The sequence below is a fragment of the Syngnathoides biaculeatus genome, chromosome 5, assembly GCF_019802595.1.
Source record: "Syngnathoides biaculeatus isolate LvHL_M chromosome 5, ASM1980259v1, whole genome shotgun sequence".
Classification (NCBI taxonomy): domain Eukaryota; kingdom Metazoa; phylum Chordata; class Actinopteri; order Syngnathiformes; family Syngnathidae; genus Syngnathoides; species Syngnathoides biaculeatus.
In genome coordinates this window covers 8,912,141-8,934,018 of record NC_084644.1, presented here as the reverse complement: position 1 = coordinate 8,934,018, position 21,878 = coordinate 8,912,141, and the positions used below count along the sequence as shown (strand labels likewise).

At 42.7% G+C, this 21,878-nt stretch overlaps 1 protein-coding gene across 2 annotated transcripts in view; it reads left to right on the top strand.

The window, feature by feature from the left end:
• Positions 1–21,878, top strand: part of LOC133501531 (ubiquitin-conjugating enzyme E2 E2) — a 57,163-nt gene that overhangs the window by 28,585 nt on the left and 6,700 nt on the right. The window contains exons 4-5 of one of the 2 annotated variants that reach the window (XM_061821388.1): positions 4,832–4,931; positions 17,268–17,400. In XM_061821388.1, the coding sequence (XP_061677372.1) occupies positions 4,832–4,931; positions 17,268–17,400 (233 nt within the window). The remainder of the gene's footprint in view (positions 1–4,831; positions 4,932–17,267; positions 17,401–21,878) is intronic. The other variant, XM_061821387.1, reaches the window with a different exon arrangement.

Genomic DNA, 21,878 nt, shown 5'->3' with positions numbered 1-21,878 from the left:
AACCTGCTTCTTTCCATTTTTTTTTTAATTACGAAACTATTTTTGTTTAATGAAGTAGAGTAATACTAAGTGCTGATTTTATTATTAAAACCGAGCAAAAATATTTGCTGTTTTTGGGTAGCGAGAGGGTACAACGGCATGTTAATTCATTTCAATGGGGAAGGGAATTTGAGATATGCATTTTCAAGCGTATTATTCCACAAATTGAACCTATTGCTTAAAGTAACACTGTCCTATTCTATTATTTTATATTTGTAAACTTTATTAATGAACATTTGTTAATTAAGTACAATTAAATCAGTTATAGATAATACTATTTTAAAAATGAGTGACTTATTTTAGTATAAAAACAATTTACATGCAAACTTGAAAATCAAATCACGCTTTAGCACAAAAGCTCACTAACCCCTGATTCACTCTTGTACTTCCTTCCATCCATCCATTTTCTTTGCCATTTATCCTCACGAGGGTCGCGGCGAGTGCTGGAGCCTGTCCCAGCTGTCAACGGGCAGGAGGCGCGGTACACCCTAAACTGGTTGCCGGCCAATCGCAGGGCACATAGAGACAATCGTACCCGTATGTTTTTGGGGTGTGGGAGGAAACCAGAGTGCCCGGAGAAAACCCACCCAGGCACGGGGAGAACATGCAAACTCCAGACAGGCGGGGCCGGGATCGAACCTGGGTCCTCAGAACTGTGAGCCCAACGCTTTACCAGGTGCTTCGCCGTGCCGCCTCTTGTACTTCAACCTTTTCAAATCATCTAGGTGCTTTGATGACGACAAAAAAGATGCCACTGAATATGTGTAAACTCTCGGTCCTCATAACAGTATTTAGTGTTTTTTTTTTTTTTTTTTTTTTATGATACTCTACCACAGTGGTTCCAAAGCGTTTTTTTGCAACCCCCCATTTTTGGAAATTAATTTTTCAGCGCCCCATCCCGCTTACGAATTTTCAGCGACACCCCCACTCGCCCCGCATGCAGAAATTATTCCTTGGGAATCAACAAACGTAAAAAACAGCTTGCTGTAACTTACTAATGAAAAGGGTTAATGGGAGGTCATGGTAGCCCCACGCACCCCCCCTGTCATAACGACGCACGCCCACAGTTTAAAAACCAGTGCTCTACTATCAAACAGTTCCTTCTTGTCTGTAATCGTTCATCATCGAGTTATTTCAGAATATCCTTGTGTGATATAACCCGGAATTCAAAAAAATAGCAAGTACATCTTTACGCGATATGGCATGTGATTAAAAGAGAGCGCCGGCACTAACCGTATCATCAACACTCACAGGAATCTCTCGTAAAAAGCAGCCTTGGTCACACCTGCCGTCGTAAGCGCTATCTCGCTCTGACCTTGTCTCCCTCTGAGGCAGCTCATAGAAATAAGACCGCGTGGAAAAACCTGTCAGGAAGAAACATCGTCTTTGTGCAATTTTATTTTATTTTATTTGCGCCAAAGTTCCTGAGAAGTACCCAATCGGCGGTGGTGATCATTTCCATATATATATAGAGTGACCTTTTCCGACCCAGGATGCATTGCCGTCCAGTTTAATGGCCAGTGTCTGCTCATTTCATTGACGCAAATGTCAAAAGATAAACTGGAAAGCCCCGGCTAATCTGCGTCCACATCTATCGCCTTTATGGATGCCGTGAGACCGTTCATGCGGTCATCAGCGACATCATCACGCTGCAAGTTAAGTTGCTACGATATTCTGTTGGCCTGAGTACAAATACAGGTTTTTAATCGTAGTCATGCTAAGGTTGCAGAAGCACTGACCTACATTTCTAAACGAAATTCAGAAATTAGTTCTGTGAAATTGTTTAATTTATTCCCCAAAGTGTTTGGCAGTGTTTTAACTCAACTACTTCCAGTACTTTCATGTTTGATTTGTCTTTATTTATTTCTAGTTTTTTGTCAAATCAGATTTTGTTTAGTCGAACCTAGAGATGGGCAATATATCATAATCATATCTTTATTTAGATGTAAACATTCAAGATATGAAAACTGAAAATTTAAACAGTATCACACCAACTGTGTGTACTTTTCATGCTTGCACTGTATGCACTCTTTGGAGTTTTGCCTTGATCGACAGCTAAAGCAAGCCAATGACAATCATCTGACGGAGGGCGGACCAGGCACACATAAACTATAGAGCTTGTGCAATCACTTCATTGCACGTAGGAATTATTCTTCTTAATCTTAAATTCCAAATAAGTATTTCTAATGCCAAGTTTGCTCATTTGAGAGCAATACGTTACAAAAAAAAAAAAAAGACAGCGAGTCGTCTCCAACGTACACAGAAGTGTGTTGCGGCCACACGTTAAACTTCGGTAAACCTCTCCCCGACAGACGTTTTTTTTTTTTTTTGCATTAAATATGCATTGTTCTCAAATGAGTCCAATGCGTATTTAAAAAAGAAAATAAACCGTCGGTCACAGCGATGTTTACGTAGGTTAACGTGTGGCTGCAACACGCTTCCGTGTACGGGGGCTGAAGCCTATCCCAGCGGTTTATTTTCTTTTTTTAAATACGCATTGGACTCATTTGAGAACAATGCACATTTAAAAAAAAAAAACGTCTGTCACGGAGAGGTTTACCGAAGTTTAACGTGTGGCCGCAACACGCTTCGTGTAGGGAGGAGCCAACTTGCTGTCTTCAGGAGTCATTTATTTATTTAAATATTGGTATTTGTATTGAAAAAATCTGAGTGGCTCCATCACTATGTGGGATTTATTCTTGATTGAGAACAGATCCAGCAACGAAGTATTTGTATGCGTCCAGAGTTTTTTACGCTTTCAAACTCTTCAGTGTAAATCTCGAGGACTTATTCACCAGATGCATGTGTAGATCCAGTTGTCCAAGACAAGCGGAAGCAGGTTACAGTCCAATTTCTTATCGGCGAAAAGATCAACTTCAGCATTAAATATGGGTGCTCTATACCAAGTGTCTCTCATTTTTCCACGTACCTTCGTTTATTATCACCTTCTAAATGTTTAATGGTATCGGACAAAACTCTTGGCGTCGTGCTCTGAGATGTATTTTCGCGTTGTCTCCAACCAACTTAGCATTGAAGAATGATTTGTTTGACCGGCATTTCTGGCCTGTGACGTAGGTGCACGAGCTCTATACGCCTGTTCCAGGAGGAAAAAAAATAATAAACAGATGAGCGTGAAAAATAAACTTGGTGCAATATCTGTTGTGGTAGATTCCAGTAGGCAAAATCGAGTAGTCTTCTGTTATTTGGAGGTATTTTTGCTTTACAAAGGAAGGTTTACAGCAGAGCGAGGTTTTGTGGAGGACTTGAAGAAAGTTGTTACGGCGCAAGGTAGCACAACAAACATGTTTTACCATTTGAAACAACATCCACCGCGTACTACATGAGGAGTGTAGCGCAATAAGAACAACTGTGGCGAATTCTCGTTCATCCCAAGCGATGGTTGGTTGCCGATGCGTTCAGTAGTGTTGGCTCATATGAGTCAACGTCCACCAGACCAAAGACATTACAGACGCTTTAGCTTACTACATAGCAAAATACATGATACTTGTGTATTCAGTCACAAAAGTGGGTTTTCAGAAAGTACTTCACATGCTAGACAAACGTTATAAAATATCATCCCGGCCACATTTCAATCGAGTGGCAATTCCAAAACTTTACAATGAAGGTAAAATGAAAGTTGAACCCGAGCGCCATGAAATGGATTATTTTGCCACAACCATGGACTTGCGATCAAGCCGGACAACTGCACCGCACATCGGTCCATTTTATAAATACGGACTTCAACTTCAAGACCCAATGTCTACAGTTGTCCCTTATGACTGTCAGCAATTTCTAATTTAAAAACTCCACGTTACATCTTCGTTTGTATTCATTGCTGAGCTTTTAATCTTGAGAACAAATTATGATCTATTATAATTTACATTAGATTATATATAATGTTTGGGAATGGTATTATGTTTGTATTAAGATGGTGGATGTTTACTTGATGCAGTAATATGGTTTGGGTGAACATTTTTGTGCTAAGATATACGTTTATTTACATTTTGTCAGTTTTACACTTAATGTCAAGTGGCAGTGAAAAATAATTTGAAACAAGCTCCCTTTGCCTTCTATTTGGAAAACTGTGCAAGACAGTCTTCCTTTTTCTCTCCCTAAAAATAAAGGATAGTATCCTATTTCATGACTTTGGAGAGTGAGAACTGGCACTTGGGAACAATATAAAGTGTGTTTTCTTTCGGTTTAAATGTATTTTAGTGTATATGACTACCGGTATATACCCTATGAAAAGCAGGGATTGTTCACTTTATATTCAGATGAAGTGTCAAGACATCGAAATGTTACATAAAGGAGGTTTATGTTTTAGTTGTGCTTATGTAAAACATACATCTGGTAGTTGTCCAATTAGTGGTGCAATGCCGGCAGTTCAAATTGGCCTTAAAAATGTAACGCAGCTCTTAAGTGTGCGTGACTTCCTGTGAATATTAATTTCAATGAATTGTCTAACAACATCATTCTATGCTTTATGGGGAAATCTATTACATTACAATTTTCTGAGCAATGCCACACGTGATCCCAATTGGAACAACAATCAATTCCAACGTTGTAAAATAATCCACTCTTCATCAAATTAAAGGCTCCCCTTTTCGGCGCGGCAGTAATTGAATGTGATTTTCTGTGTGCACGCGGAGCTTTTTGAGAACAGCCGCACACAAATAAAGCCATTATCTGCATTATTTACTATTCCGGCTCGTTCTCCCCCCCCCCCCCCTCCCCGCCGTAGGCGCGCCGTCTCCTAATGGCGCCGCCGCTCTCTTCACATCTCCTTTTTCAGGGTTGACGCTAACAGAAGAGCTTTAATGAAGCAATCTTCTTGGCTGTTGACTGTGAAAGAGGCCCGGCGTCAATTAGCACGGCGGCCATGGAGGGCAGAGGTGACACAAACGACGCCGTTTGTTTATTAAAAAATCATTTATCGCTAAAATCTTTTGCTGCTGTTACTGAATACACGTGTGTCGCAGCAGTGCTCCTCTATTGATAATCATTTTGTCAACATAAAATGGAGCTGATTGCTGTTCACATTTTACATTTTTCATATCTACTACAGTATTAATGCAAGTCCTGTACTGGTTTCTATTTCACAGAGCAAGGGGTGTGTTTACAAAGCCCCTCGTTCTCCTTTTTTCAGCAAGCTACAACGCAGAGTCCGGCCCTCTAAGCATATTTTGTTTTCTCCACGACATCTGGGCCGCCGTCTGACACGGCGCAAACGTTGGCCCCCGGCTAGAGCTGAATAATGCTCGGCGTCTATCATTACCCTGTGCAGGCATCAGCACATCGTGACTCTCTCGCTCTCAATGTCTCTCTTTCACACGCGCGCACAGTGTGAGGAAGGCGTGCGTTTCATGAATAAACACCTCATGACCGTCCGCAAAGAAACAAAGCCGGCATAGCAACATAATGTCACGGTCGGGCTGGTTTGATGTGGTTCTCTCGATAATTCTTGGAAATTCTCCTGCCTGCTTAATTTGAAACATTTGCGTTTCCTTTTTGAATGACACGCACGTGGGTTCTCCAAGGCGACGAGGGCGTGTTGCAGGAATCATCTTCAAAACATATTTGTTGCTCCGGAGATGACAAACAAAACTTCTGCAGTTGATTTTAAAGAGAGGGTTTCAAATTGTTTTTTTTTTTTTTGTTTTTTTTTTAAAAAGGCTGATGATTTGGGGATTCAAACAAGGATTTTAAAGCGAAAGTGTCATCCCTATTCAAATTCTAAAATAGATATTGTAATGAAAAATACATATAACATTATTCACTTCAATGTCTATACGAAAAAATAAATACAAGAGGAGAGCGCGTCATCCGTGCGCAAAGTTACGGAAATGTCCTTCAACATCCAAGTGGTCGGCCATATTGGCTGCATCTACTGCCCGTGACATGACCCCGGACATTCACCATTGAAAACACGCCGCGGCCCCTACTATGGGAGACGAACACGCCCCTTCTGAGACGGAAGCTCTTTTTGAAGAAAACATCTCACAACCGAGTGAAGTGACCGGGGGAATATTACACTAATTTTTCGAGCCATATTTAGATGATATGCGGATCACAGCCAAACCACCTCCACGCAGCGATAATAAAAACAACACCGCCCGCGAGCAACGACGACGCTGTAGCCAAACCGCCTCCCAGTCCGATCCACTTCCGCGGCGGAGATGAGCCACCCCATCGTCAAGGCCGGTGGCGATTCATAAGGTCGGTCAGCCTTGTCGACAAGGCCGGTGGTGATCCACAAGGCCTGCGCAGGCCATCCTTCGGCGGCTGCTGCACGGAAGCATTCCGATGTGCACATCAAGACATTTATCACGACTGATTTACGGATTACAGGCCCCACCCCACCCCCCAACTGTTTTTTTTTTTTTTTTTTTTTTTTAATTAGTAGTTGTATACACACCTCCCTGTCATTTGGAACCCACGAAGCTCTCATCCTTTGGACCTGTGCAATCCATTTTTCTCGACGAACTGGATCTTTTGGAAAAGTATGAAGAGCGAATTCATCCTCCTGTGTGTTCGAGCAATATCCAGCAATACAACAAGCCGGCATTTTGGCTAACACGAAGGAACAACGAGCTAGCTTTCCGCAGGTAAAACTAATGGAAACAAACGAGTCCGCTCCTACCCAGTACGCCACTTCCTGTTTCTTCTCGAAAAAAATCCCTCGAGAAGATTTTCATGGCGGGAGTTAAAAAAAGCCATATATGTCAAAATCATGTTTTGTGGTGAAAAAACGGATGGGTCCATACCGGCTGCCGTTTTTTCATTAATAACATACTAAAAATCATGCATTTCATGACAGTGGCCCTTTAAGGCTGAATTAGGTTTCTGATTAGGGCCATGGTTTTAAATTGGGATTCAGATTGAAGTTTGATAGTTCTTCCATGTTTGGTTTATGGTCTCAAATAAGGGTTTAAAGGAAAGGTTAAGGTTTCAAATAAAGGACTCAAGTTTAGTTTTAGGCTTATACAATCAAAGGTTAGTGTTTAAAACCTGATTTAGGGATTTAAGAGCAACTATTAGGGTTTCAAGCCTGGTTTAGTGTTTCAAAGTAAGGTTTCAACAATAAGAAAGATGCAGAAAAGTTGAATCCTTGGCAGAGTTCCAAGGTGTAAACCACTGCTGAAGAAAAAGAACATAAAGGTTCGTGCTACATGTGCAATAAATAAAAATATTGAAATGAAATAATTCTCAAGATTTTGGGGAGAATATTATAAGGAATGACAACATTTTTCCCCCCACACTGCGTTGCTAAAAAGCAGCACATGTACATTCTTCAGGTGTCAGATCACATTTGTTGTTGAAGCATTTAGATGACGTTCCCCACAACATACTTCAGTTGTGAACAGACTGCAAATAGCTTACATGTTGTTCGTCTGAGACACACCAAAATAGTCCCGCAGAGATGTTTTTTCACCGACAGAATTGGAAAAAATGTATCGGTCGTCAGATGTTACAGCACTCCGCCACATGATGTGACGAGGCTAATAATTAAAAAAGCTTTTGGATTCATACAAGAAGGCGACTCGGAGTTTAAATGTCTTGTCTGGAGCACATCGATGACGTCTTTGATTGGCTCTGTGAATTATGACATTAAAGCCAATCGACCCTAATTGGCCAATACAGATCACACCAATCAGATCGGCGTAAAGTCTACTGCTATTGCAATAGTCTGGGGCTGCTCTTCTCCTGTTTGACCTTGACGAGTTGCTGTGATTGACGGAACTATGAGTTCTGCTCTTTATGAAAAAGTCCCACAGAAGAATTTACGGCAATAGGTTTGTCAACCTTCAAAAAGTGCTTCATTCTCAAAAAGCCCGCAAAGTGCCTGAATTACAATTATTGGGGATAGGGCATTGTTGTGTGCTCTGTTTGTATCGTAGCTGCTCCGTGTGTGTTAAAGTAGCAAATGCGTCGCTTGTAATCACTACAACGTTTATGCTAATTCCTGTTAGTAGTTTATGGCGTTAGATGAAAAACCCTGAGTTTATTGGTGGTCTGAGGTGGGAGGAAGCGGGCCCCAGCTGTCAAGAGCGCCCACCCAACTGAGCGTAATGGCGGCGGATGGGACTTCAGCGAGGATCACGCCCGCTAATGCTTCCCAGACCCTTGAAACAAATGACCCAAATAGTCAGTGAATCAAGGCATTTGGCTGACGGCGGCAGCGCAGATGCGAAGCCGCTTGCTCAGAGCTTCTCGCGAGCATCCACGGAGGGAGGATGCCAGCTGCACCCTGGGAAAGATTTACACCCACAGTCACTTCATTAGGTATGCTTGCAACCAGACACAAGTTGTGCCTTTACAAGGGTCCTCATGCTTGTTTTTTTTCCCCCCAAAGGTATTCATTAAACAATAGTTAAGGGTTTCAAACAGCAGTTGTGTAGTCAAAGTACCGTTTTAAGCAGTTTATGGCTTTTAAAATTGTTTTTTTACAAGCTTTAGTTACAGTTTTAAGGGGCCCCTCACTCAGCGGTTAGAGCATTGGTTTGGTACACCAGGGGTCGTGAGTTCGTTTCTCACTGGGGCCCCCCCCCACTCCCCAAGAGGGGTTGCGTCACCCGGCGTAAAAACTGTGCCAAACAAATATGAGCGTTCATCTGGGATGACACGCTGTGGCGACCCCCAACAGGACAAGCCGAAAGGAAGTTTTGTAGGTCCGGTTTTGAATTAAGGTAGCAAGCCCAAAGGTAAAGTTTTAAATTGGTGTGTGAAGAAAAGGTCCAGGTGTCAAATTGAGCTTTCAAGTTACATGAAGGTTAGGGTTTCAAATTTCTTGTGGTGCCCTATCCAGGTCTAGGCTTTGAAATCCAAGTGTGATGCTAAAGATGGGTTTGATGAAAAAGTTAGACTGCCAAGCCATGGATGGGGTTTAAATTCTGGTTTCATTGGTGGACGGTTTCAATTTCAGGGTATCGGGTAATGTTATTAGGGTTTAAAGACAGGGTTACGGTTTCAAATTAGTGTTTCTAGACAGAGTTGGCGTTTCAAACCAGGTTTGGGTTTTCAATCTAGGGTTCAAAATTTATCTGTCTCAAGTTTGAAATGAGGGTTTCAAGTTTAGTGCTTCGAGTTGAGTTTTCAAATTGAAGCAAAGGTTAAGTCTGTCAAATTTTGTTTCGAGGCAAAATTAGGGTTTCAAACATAATAGATTTAAAATTATTTTTTACATTTTAGGATTAGGGTATCAAGGCTGGGTTTGTGGTTGAAATTAGGCTTTCAAGCAAAGTTAACGGTTTCAAACTGGCGTTTAAACTAAATGTTTGGGTTTTTGAAAGTTTGAAGTTAAGATTATGGTCTCAAATTGAGATTTGCATGGAGATTAAGGTTTTAGGCCTTTCTTAGGATTTCAACAAAGTGCTTGGGTTGAAAACAAAGACTAGGGTGTCAAATTAATATTTCAAACGAAGAACTGGGTATTAGATTTGAGCTTCTACCAGTGTAGGGTTTTAAAGTAGGATTTCAAGTCTTTGTCAGGGTCTTAAACTAAATCATAAGGTTTCAAATTACGGTTTCCAGTCTGGGTTAGGGTTGCCAAGAAAGATTACAGTTTTCAACCTAACTTCATTTCAAATAGTGGTTTCAAGACAGGGTTAAGGATTCAAATTGGGCTCGAAACCAGGGCTGTCGTTTCAATTTTGGAATTGTGGTTGTTTGACTTTATCTGTTTCCTATAATTGTACTCAGCTGTCTGTCAGGTTGTGGTGCTCTTAAGATCACGTCGTCTTCGCGACTTCTCTGATGGTTCCTATCAGTCGGGGACTCATCTCTGACTGCTTCTTTTCTCCCTCTGAATGGATTCTCTCAAAGAGCTGCCGCAAAAACCAAGGGATGTGAGGCGAGGCTGCTGCCGGTGGTGCTGAAGGAGGCTTTCAAGGGGGAGCTGTTGGGAGTTCTCCGAGCAACAGTCAGTGGCGTTATGCATTGACTTAGAGCACTTGTGTGCTTGTCACATATCCTAATTTGATTTGCACATAGAGGAAACCACATTAGTTATGCCTGCACCGTCCAATCACAGCCAAAACCAAAATTCTGCCTTACAAAGATGGTCATGGTCACTTTTGATCATTACCTGACAGATTTTTAATTGATTGTATTGTAGGACAGCATTAGGAGGTCAAATTAGGGTTTCAGGCAGGGGTGTCACGATCACTTATTTTGGGGGGTTCTAGTCACTTCTTTTTAAGCATCTGCAGGTACAGAATCCCGATCTGATTGGCACACATTTTCAATCAAGTGATCGGATCGGGACCACGCTGGTTTCAAGCCTGGAGTAGAATTCTAAACAGGGGGTATGCTTCCAAATTAGTTTTTCAGACAAAAGTGAGGTAATCTAATTATGGTTTTAAAATTAGGGTTAGGGTTTCAAACCTTAAAGCGCTGGCCTCACAGCTCTGAGGACCCGGGTTCGATCCCGGCCCCGCGTGTGTGGACTTTTCATGCTCTCCCCGTGCCTGTGTGGGTTTTCTCCGGGCACTCCGGTTTCCTCCCACATCCCAAAAAACGTTCAGCATTAATTGCACACTCTAAATTGCCCCAAGGTGTGATTGTGAGTCTCTATGTGACCTGTGATTAGCTGGCAACCAGTTCAGGGTGTACCCCGCCTCCTGCCCGTTGACAGCTGGGATAGGCTCCAGCACTCCCCGCGACCCTCGTGAAGATAAGCGGGAAATAAAATGGCTGGATGGATGGATGGTTTAACACCTATTTTGGGGTTTTACAAATGAGGGTTTTAGCATGGGTCAAGGTTTCCAATTAGTTTTTCAAGACAGAGTTGGAATTTCCAGCGAGAGTTAGATTTTTTTGCTGTTTTTAAAAGGCAGGGTGTCAAATTTATCAAGTGTTTCGGAGTTGTGTTTCCAGGCAAGATTACAGCTTCAAGTTAAGGTTTAAAATTAAATTCCAGGTTATTGATTTCAGTTAGTTTTAAATTGAAGAAAAGGATTTAAAATTCAAACAAATAAAGCCACTGTTACAGTTTTTGACATAGTGGGTAGGGTTTCACATTAGGTTTTGAAGTGAAGGTTGAGGTTTCAAGGTAGTGGTCTAAGACAGGAATAGGGTATCAAGCCACAGTTGAGGTATGAAATTTAAAAAAAAAAGGTAGTGTGTCAATTTATGATTTTGAGTGAAGAATAGGGTTTCAAACATCTTGGGGTTTCAAATGAAGGGCTCAAATTGAAGGTTAGGGTTTCACACTAGGGTTAAGATTTCAAAGATGGAGTCCGAATTTCAGTTAAGGGGTTTGAAGCACTGCTCTGTATGAGGCCAGAATAGCTCTCCTTTTTCTGTTGCTCGCCGTTTAATAGTTAGCGCTTGTGATCCGTCACAGGATAACAGCAGCTCCGATCCACCCAGCAGACGTGTGAGTTTCCCACCCCCCAATCCCCCTTCCCCCTCCCTCACTTCAAGATCAATAGTGCCTCATGACAAACACACTGACTCTTTCATTCCACTCCAAACACGCGTTCTGGCCTTGCTTCTAAATCAAATCTAGACTCTGGCTGGGAGGAAAATGTTTTCACTTTTGGTGTCTTCCGACAGCTATGATCATAATTATGATGGATTATTGTCAGTCGAGGGTTCATGTTTTACTTTCTGTTGCCTTTTGTGTATGTCTGTCTATCCAAGTGTCCAGTTAAACATCTAACATCTGTATTTATCTCTCCATCCAACCGTTAGTCTAGCTGTCTATCTAATCTGTCTATCTAATGTATAAAACTGTATCCACTTGTCTGTCCACCTACTGATCTGTCTGTTTGTATTATCTATCAATATGTATCTGCCTGTACATCTGTCTATCTAACTGTCTGTCCAACCGGCTGTCTCTGGGAATTGTCGACTGTCATCCTTCTGTCCATCTCTCTATCTGGAGAAAATATCAAATGAAAGTTTCAGTTTGCTTCTAAATTATTTAAAAATGTAGTACAACAGTAATAATACTTCCATCCTTCCATCCATTTTCTGAGCTGCTTAGCCTCACGAGTGTCGCAGGGTAATACCGTAGTACTTATTCCTCAGAAAGTAATTAGACGTAAAAAAAAAAAAAAACTTGTGGTTCCGATTTCCCGACTGACCCTAAAAATTCCCACCGACCCTAAAATTTTTACACCGCGTAATAAATCTGTCAGGAGTGTGGTTCTCCACGACCCCCTGCGTAGCAAGCTAGCGCACGCTGCAAACGCGCAGGCGCTGCTTGGTAAGCGCAGAGTTTAGTCAGGTGTTTGACAGGAAGCGCAGCGGCGTGGCCGTGTGCCACTTCCTCATGCACGCTGCTGCTGCTTGGCAGCACCTCGTTGTGTATTTAAGCCTTGTTTTTCATACCACTTTTTGCCAGATCGATGAGTGTATGTGTGTTCACGAGGGTCAGCTCGCGTCACTCCCTTGTCCCAAGTCATAGCGTTACTGAGGCATATCAAGTCAAGTTACGTTTTCATGTTTTGCCATGTCTGATTTTCAACATTGTTCCATGTTTTTCGGAGCAAGCCTTTTACCTTGTGATTTTTCTATTGTCGCCCTGTTGGACTGCATTCCCGCTTATGACCTCTGCCTGGCAATAAACCTTCCTAAAATGAAATTTCTCATAGTGATATTCTTCCTTAGTCATGGTACCCTCAGTAACTGCTCACACCACCAATGGGAGGGGGATGGGTCATGTCCCTTTGCCTGGATGGATGAGTTAAAAAAAAATACAGTAATAATAACAAATCATACCCTAATGGAATTTATTTGCAGTTTCAAAACTGACTTATGAAAGTCTCTCCTTACTATATCTCATTTTTTCACAATATACTGTCTCACTTTCTTGGCAGTATAATAAATTGAAACCAGATGTTTACATACAGTATGGAAAAAATGCTTCCTCACTGTCCAACATTTAATCAGAGAAAACTTTTCTTGGTTTAGGCCAATTAGGATGAGCAAAATTATTTCTATTTGTTAAATGCCAGTATAATGAGACATACCTTTTTTAAAATCTGAAGTTTACATACATTTCATTAGTATTTGTTACTGCGGGGATGCTGGAGCCTTTCCCAATTGACCCTTGACAGGAGGTGGTATACACACCCATGAGGTCGCCAGCCAATTGCAGTCCAGCGTTCTGTCTAGTATTTGTTACAATGTACCTTTCCAACTGCCGATCTTAAATTCCTCCCCCCTTCGGTACATTTGCCATGTTCCACAAGCTTCCAAAATGGCGACTGAACAGAACAGGTTTGAAGTCAATTCTCTAACGCGTATTCCAGATATTATTGCAGTATGCTTTTGCCAAATGCGTCAGACTTATCCAAGAGAGTTCTACAGAGAGGTCTCAACTATTTCACGCAAGGATATGTACACGGAATTAAGATTTTGGACGGCGCAGGACACATTGTCAGAGTTAGAGCAAAACGTTGGCGATTGATGCAAAAATAATTTGACGCCTCACAAACTTCATATTGAAATCCAACACGATAAAATAGTGGAATCATACTGCACATGTAAAGCAGGGTGAGTACTTTTTACTTGGAAAGATGAGTAATATCATAGTAGTCTTCATAAGTGAGTTCGGTTTGATTTTCTACATTTAAACAATGGTGATTAACTCAGTAAGTACCACAGTCACCAGATAAAAATTTTGACTTGGCTCGTAATGGAACCCAGTGCTCTGTCTTAAAAGTTTGATGTGATACAAATAGGCAAATAGACATTTCTATTGCATGACATCACGCATTTATGTATCACTAACCCAACTCTTGGGCATAAAACATGACACACTTCATTCAGCAGGTCAGTGATACACTGACAAAGTGAAAGTTGTTCTCCTGCAATGTATAAAGCACTGATAATAATTCAGCCAAACTCAGAGAAGATACTTCTCCCTCATTTACCTTCAAACTTACAGCCTTGTGTTTGTTGATATTGTTCACATTCACTTGTATGTGCCCTTTTCCGCAAGCCTTAATCCATCGTAGACACTTCGTCAACTGTGTTTTAGCCTTTGGAAAAATGAATGAACGGGGCCCTTTGTAACCTAGCAGGTGATTTTTCATCAGAATTGCACGTTCCTCAAGCACATCTGAGGACCATTTTCTTCGTAACATTAACTTTTCCGAGCGCACGCTACTGACAACCAGCATTGCTTGAGGGACAACATAGCTGCAGGGGGGTGTCAAGGCAAGGGTTAAGACATTGCGGCTATCTGATTGGCTATTATTGTACGAGTGATTGACAGGTCGGAAAGGTTCATTACCTGGAAACTGTATGATTTGTTTTGAATATCCTTCCACGCGGTTCTCACAATAGTTACCAGGAATTGTGGCCCATTCCTGGAGTAACTGAATCAGGTTTGTGAGTGATTTTGCTCTCACAAGTTTCAAGCTCATGACCTTGCTCTCGACGCTTGTGGGCCTTCTGCGAAGGGCTGGTAAATCTTCTCTGTATTTTTATTTTTTTATTTTTTGCAAGCTAGCAAACAATCCTCTTCAGCGTTTAGCTTTCCGAGAAGGTCAAAAGCGTGGCGACGGACGCTGTAACACGATTGCCTCTTCTCTTATTTTTCTCATTGTCTCCCTTTAGAGGGGAAAAAAAGGAAAATCCCAACGTTTGCTTTGTGTGCGGGGGAAACAAAAGCAAATCCCGGCAGGGTCGACGTTTTCTCTCGGACTCTCCAGAGACGAGGTGGCCCGTAATGAGCTAATTAAGTAAGGCTTAGTCAGCGGGGGCCTCGGTGAAGAGAGGTGGCAAAGTAGATTACGCCTTGACACCGGAAAACGATGCGAGCGATACCTATTTGTGGAGAATGATCTTATTGTGGGGGATCTCCTTTCAGGAAGTCTCTGTTGGTTTGTGTCCAAATAAAAAAAGCCGAGCAGCGATATCACAGCCTGGAGGGCGAACCACTGTGGGTTGCGCGCACACACGAACACACTCACTTTGTGCTACCGCGTGGGGGGGTCTTGGCATGGAACACCCTTGCTGGTAATTACATGAAATCACAGGGATTGGTCATTGTTCTGAAGATTTGTGATGTGGACATTGTCCTGGTGTTTCACTGGCAGCGCTCCAGATCAGGGTCTTATCACAAAGAACAGTGGGGATGTGGGGGGGCAAGTCAATATGGAAACGGTATTAACTACAACAGATGTGACTGTCGGCATTCAGGCGGCAACTTGAAATCGACGTGAAATCTGCTTGAGAAGTTATTTCCAATGGCAGTGATCCCCCGTTCTGTCACGTGGATGTGTACCAGGAGCGCCCACGATAAGTGAAAATCTTTGTGTGATGTCCCGTAGAGTAACCACACAAAAGGAACATTATTATTAAGCTTCCTCCCACTTACTTTCGACACATGTAAATACATAAAACGCACTTGGACTTATTAAAACTGACTTTTTCCCGAGTGCCTCTTCTTACTTGCTCACTGAGAAATTGTCGTATCACATCGCTGAGGAAATTAACCCACTCTCACAGTTCTTCAATTTAAAGGCACAGCTTCCTTACTTCAAGCTGCTTGTCACTTCCAGTCGAAGTTTATTGTGAAATTGGAAGAGCAAAAAAAAAAACAAACACCAGACTGTTCAACTAAACTGTAGCATTTCGACAAAACAAAATTCTCCTCTTAAAAATGCAAAACAAACATAGACAACTGCTAATTCACAGATCCGCGCACGGCGTCTAAGCTACCGTTGTTATGCACCCAAAGCTACAGATCAAAATGGCGGACGCAGCGCGGCCGAAAGCATGTTATGAGCGATTCATTAGAGCGAATTCCAGATAGTATTTCTGTTTCCTTTCTGCCCATGGTATCAGAAATATCGACAAAGAGTGTACACAAAGGCCTGAATTACTTTCAACAGGGACATATTCATAATGTCACGGTTTCCCAAACGGGAACGCCAGTTAAAGTTTCTGCAACGTGTTGGCCTTCCATGCGAAAGAATCAACCACCTCATAAATTAATATTGGACATCGAATGCGATAAGATTTCTGATGCCTATTGTTCATGCAAAGCCAGGTAATTTGCATTTTTACGCTACATAAACATGTCGATTCGAAATGATATCTACGTTCGTAGTGGATAATGAATTTACATAAATTGTCGACATGGCCGGGTAGGCGGCCATCCTTGTCAGCCGGCGTGGCTCATTTTCGGCCCCGAGGTGGCTGTTCACGGCGCCGAGCCTGTCATTTGGAACCCACAAAGGTCTCATCCTTCACACCTGTGCAATCCATTTTTCACGACAAACCGGATCTTTTGGAAAAGTATGCTGCTGCACGGAAGCATTCCGATGTGCATATCAAGACATTTAGCACGACTGATTTACGGATTACAGCCCCCACCCCACCCCCCAACTTTTTTTTTTTTTTTTTTTTTTTTTTTTTTTTTAGTAGTTGTATACACACCTCCCTGTCATTTGGAACCCACGAAGCTCTCATCCTTTGCACCTGTGCAATCCATTTTTCTCGACGAACTGGATCTTTTGGAAAAGTATGAAGAGCGAATGCATCCTCCCGAGTGTTCGGGCAATATCCAGCAATACAACAAGCCGGCATTTTGTCTAACACGAAAGAACAACGAGCTTGCTTGCCGCAGGTAAAACTAATAGAAACAAACGAGTCCGGTCCTGCCCCGTACGTCACTTCCTGCTTCTTCTCGAAAAAAATCCCTTGAGAGGATTTTCATGGCGGGAGTTGCATAAAGCCATATACATCAAAATCATGTTTTGTGGTGAAAAAACTGATGGGTCCATACCGGCTGCCGTTTTTTTCATTAATAACATACTAAAAATCACCCATTCATGATACTTGACCTTTAAACACACTCATAGCACAACCTCTACAAATAGGGCATAAGACGCTATACAATATGGATCTGAGCGTATAGTAATCCCCCGCATATCCACTGTTCTCAAACTATGACTTCTTCCTCTTCCCAAGTTTAGATAGGATAGAAATAGAGGTTGCAATTTAGTATTGAGAATCTGCTTGATTGAGGCTCATTTGGGCTAATTCTTAAGTAGGGGTTCGCTTATATGGGGGCGCTATGTTGTACGATGTATGTCTGCAAAATTTGAATTTTTGTGATTGTTGAGGCATCTGAAATGTGAAAAGCTTTGTTCTTGGGAAAGTACCAAACCAATACTTTGTCTTCTTTTAGGTAAATTGTTACTGCAAAGTCTATAAAGTGGTATAATACTAAATTACTAATTTGTGTTTTTGTTTCCATGCGGCAGTGCCGGCCCCAAAGGAGACAACATCTACGAGTGGAGGTCCACCATCTTGGGACCGCCAGGCTCAGTGTACGAGGGAGGGGTCTTCTTCCTGGACATCGCATTCACACCAGACTACCCCTTCAAGCCCCCCAAGGTCGGTCCCTCTTCGGCATGGTCCGTGTTTTTCAGCATTTCCATTTTATCTGGTACCACTTCCTATTCCTGAGACAGACTATGACCGTCTCATTTTTATTGGGGTTTCACGTCGACCTGTGAAATTGCCGGCTCCTTTATCACAGGTCGGTGGGTATCTGAAAGGGAATAATGAAAAGCTAGCGCTAGGTGTGATATTTAACACCTGACACTTACTTCTAAAGTTTCAAACGAAGGCTTTGTGTTTCAAATCTGGGTTGCTGCTTTAAACTGATGAGGGTTTCTAGACCGAGTGAGGGTTTCAAACAAATTAAAGGGCTTGAACGAGATCGTGGGGTTTTTAATTTGGATTTCTCACCTGATTTAAGGTTTCTAGCCTTTGTTGGAGTTTCAAAGTAGAGTTTGGAGAAAATGTTAGCATTTCAAACCTGATTTTGGATTTTAAATATGGGTTAGGGTCCTAAACCAGGGTTTTCGGTTTAATGTGGCGTTTCACGCTACTCTTATGTTCTCCAAATTAGGGTATAAGCAAGGGATTAGGGGTTTAAATCTGGTTTAGGGTTACCGAAAGGGGTTAGTGTTTCAAATTAATTAGGCTTTCAAATCTGATTTAGGGATTTTAATAATTCTGCAGTCTGTATGGTTGAGTGTCCTTTCATTGGGGTCAAGTGGCGATGTGAATTTACTGGTTTGCGAGGTAACAACAAAGGCTTGACGGCGACTGTTGCTAGCGTGATGTTTTACTGCAGTGCACCCCATCACCCTGCTGACGCTCGGTCTTTGTGCCGTGCTGTCAAGCCAACTCACCAGACCCCGCCCCCTTTTCCCCTCTCCAGAGGGGCTCGGGTGTTTCCGGCCTCAACCGCCCCCCCGCCCCCCAAACGCCTCCCTCCGCACTCTGATGTGCAGCCAAAGCCTATTTTCTCACACGTCGGCCTCCTCTGCGGTCCGCAGCTGCTCAGCGCTCCCTGGCTGTGGTAATACTCCGGCTTTGCGACTGCGCTCTGACAAATGAAACCCTCTGTTCAGGTTATTTCTAGTGCTCGTTTCTTTTCGTCAAGGAGGCGGTTATTAATAAATAATGACATGTATACACAAGTACACGTGACCAGGCGTCTCACTGTGGGTTATTTTTAGATGTTTGTTTCTTTTGTGGAACACAGCAGGTTGTTGTTGATAAATCATGACATCCAGGATCCCGCAAGCACTGTTGACTGCTTCTAGTTGTTTTGAGGATTTTTGTTATGCAAAGTGGTTGTTGACCCTGTGCATGAGGCCAAATGTCCTTTGCAAGTTTTTATATTTTTTTATTTGTACTTTCTGGATTATTTCTAGTTGTCTTTTTTTCCCTATTGTGCAATGAGGTGACTGTCATTGCATGAAATGCATGATTTTTAGAGTATTATTAAAAAAAAAAAAAAGGCAGCCGGAATGGACCTGTCCGTTTTTTTCACCACACAACTTGATTTTGACGTATGTGGCTTTTTGTCACTCCCGCCATGAAAATCCTCTCGAGCAATTTGTTTTTGAGAAGAAGCAGGACGTGACGTTAGTAGCATACGCCCACTCAAGCGGACTCATATGTTTCTACTAGTTTTACCTGCGGGAAGGTAGCTTTTGTTCCTTTGTGTTAGCCAAAATGCCGGCTTGTTGTATTGCTAGTTATTGTTCAAACACTCGGGAGGATGGATTCATTCTTCATACTTTTCAAAAAGATCCGGTTCATCGTGAAAAATGGTTTGCACGGGTGAAAAGGACGAGAGCTTCATGGATTCCAAATGACAGGTAGGTATGTATACAGCTACTGAAAAAAAAATAGTTGGGGGGGACATAATCCTCTCACAATGTAACAAAAGATCTGCGGACATAAGTCAGAGGTGGTAAATGTGTCGATGTACCCGTCAGCGCCGAGCACGGCTTTGGCGGTGCCTCGTCCTCCACGGATGAGGCACAGCTTTGGCCTGGCTGGCTCATTCATACTGTCTGGGAGTCTGTTGTTTGTTAAAAGTGATCCACATATTATCTAAATATGGCTCGAAACGATAGGGTACTATTGCCCCGGTCACTTCACTCGAATGTGAGATGTTCTCTTGTTTGAAAAGAGCTTCCATGTCCCATAGTCAGTGGCACAGCGCATTTTCAATGGCGAATGTCCCGGTGTGACGTCACGGACAGAAGATGCAGCCAATATGGCGACCACTTGGATGTCGAATGAGACTTCCGCAACTTTGGACATGGATGACGCGCTTTCCACTCATGTTTATTTTTTTCATGTGGACATTGAAGTGAATAATGTTATATGTATTTTTCATTACAATATCTATTTTAGAACGTTTATAGGTATGACACTTGACCTTTAACAACTCTAAAGTGATTTCAGAGATTTGTTTCTAATTACATTATTCCAGATTAAAGACATTTGAAAGAGGAATTGGTGAAAATGTGCAAACTGAAAACTATTATACAGTCTGTAGTACGGTGTTCTCACGTTATGCCCCACAGACTGCCTGCGTAGGCAGGTCATTACTGATAATGTTGTACACACTCACGGTGTCACATCGAAACTAAAATTACCATAGCAAGCCAAATAGCATAACTAGCAAATAATAAAACAAACAAAAGAATGACTCATGAAATAATTGACACAAAACATGCAGTTTAAACGCTGTTTACATGCTCCCGGCATACTTTCAAATAATAAGGACCTCCATAGTGCTGCAAAGTATGCAGGGAGCATGTAAATAGCATTTAAAGTGCATGTTTTGTGTCAATTATTTCATGAGTCATTCTTTTGTTTTATTAGTGTGTTTGCTTTGTTGGACAAGTCACACAACATTTGCAAATGTTGGAACTCAGTGTGCACAAAAGGTGCACCACATTGTATGGCACCATGTCAAATGTGGCGCCTCGTCTATTTAGAAGAGAATATAAAGGTCAGGTGTCATGCCTATAAACATTATAAAATAGATATTGTAATGAAAAATAAATATAACATGATTCCCTACAATGTCTATACGAAAAAATAAATAGAGAGCACATCATCCATGCCCAAAGTTGCAGAACTCTCATTCGACATTCAAGCGGCAGCCATATTGGCTGCATCTTCTGTCCGTGACATCACAGTGTGACATTCGCCATCCGCCGGATCCACCTTCGCGGTGCGATGAACAACTGCGAGCGATGACGCCACGCAAAAACCGCCTCCCTGTCCGATCCACCTCTGCAGCGGTGTTAAACAACGCCGCCCGCGAGCGACGACGACGCCGCGGTCAAACTGCCTCCCCGTCCAATCCACTTCTGCGGCAGCAATAAACAGACCGCGCCCCGGCCAAACCGCCTCCCCGCCCGATTCACCCCTGTGGCAGCGATGAACAATGGTGCACGACTATGCTGTCCACGAACGACGACGACACCGCAGCCAAACTGCCTACCCGTCCGATCAACTTTCGCTGCAGTGATAAAAAAAAAACGCCACCCGCGAGCGAAGACGATGTCGTGGCCAAACCGCCTCCCCGTCCGATCCACCTGCACGACGGTGATAAACAACGCCGCCCGCGAGCGGCGACGACAGCGCGGTCAAACCGCCTCCCCGTCCAATCCACCTCTGCGGTGGAGATGAGCCAGCGCGGCCCGGCGCCTCGACGAGCCACCCCGATGGCGGCGCGTCCGCCGATCACGGCTTCGGGTGGGGTGGCACATCCACACATTTAGCACCCCTGATTTACAGATTACGCCCCCCCCAACTATTGTTTTTTTTTTTAGTAGCTGTATACACACCTACCTGTCATTTGGAATCCACGGAGCTTTCGTTCTTTGCACCTGTGCAATCCATTTTTCACGACGAACCGGGTCTTTTGGAAAAGTAGAAAGAGCGAATCCATCCTCCCGAGTGTTCGAGCAATATCCACTAATACAACAAGCCGGCATTTTGGCTAACACAAAGGAACAACAAGCTACCTTCCCGTAGATAAAACTAATAGAAGCTTACGAACCCGCTTGAGCGCGCTACTACCTCTAATGTCACTTTCTGCTTCTAATCGAAAACAAATCCCTTGAGATGATTTTCATGATGGGAGTTACAAAAAGCCATATACATCAAAATCATGGTGAAAAAAACGTATGGGTCCATACCAGCTGCCATTTTTTTCATTAATAACGTACTAAAAATCATTTCATGACAGTGGACCTTAAAAAAAAACTCTGATAACAAAATCTGCGAATATTCAGGCCCCCAAATGGTGAACCGTACTGAAAATTTTATTAAACTGAAAAGGTGATTTGTGTGTGTGTTGGGGATTGCCAAACGGAGCTCGATGATGCATTTTGGAGTACCCCCCCCCCATTATAAAAGAACCAGACGCCTTCGTTTGCGTTGCAATTGCGACATGCATTTAGCTACGCAGTTATGCTTACACCCCGAAATTGCATCTTCCCTTCTGATAGTCAGCTAGCGTGGCGGCTTTAGAGCATCTCATTGTC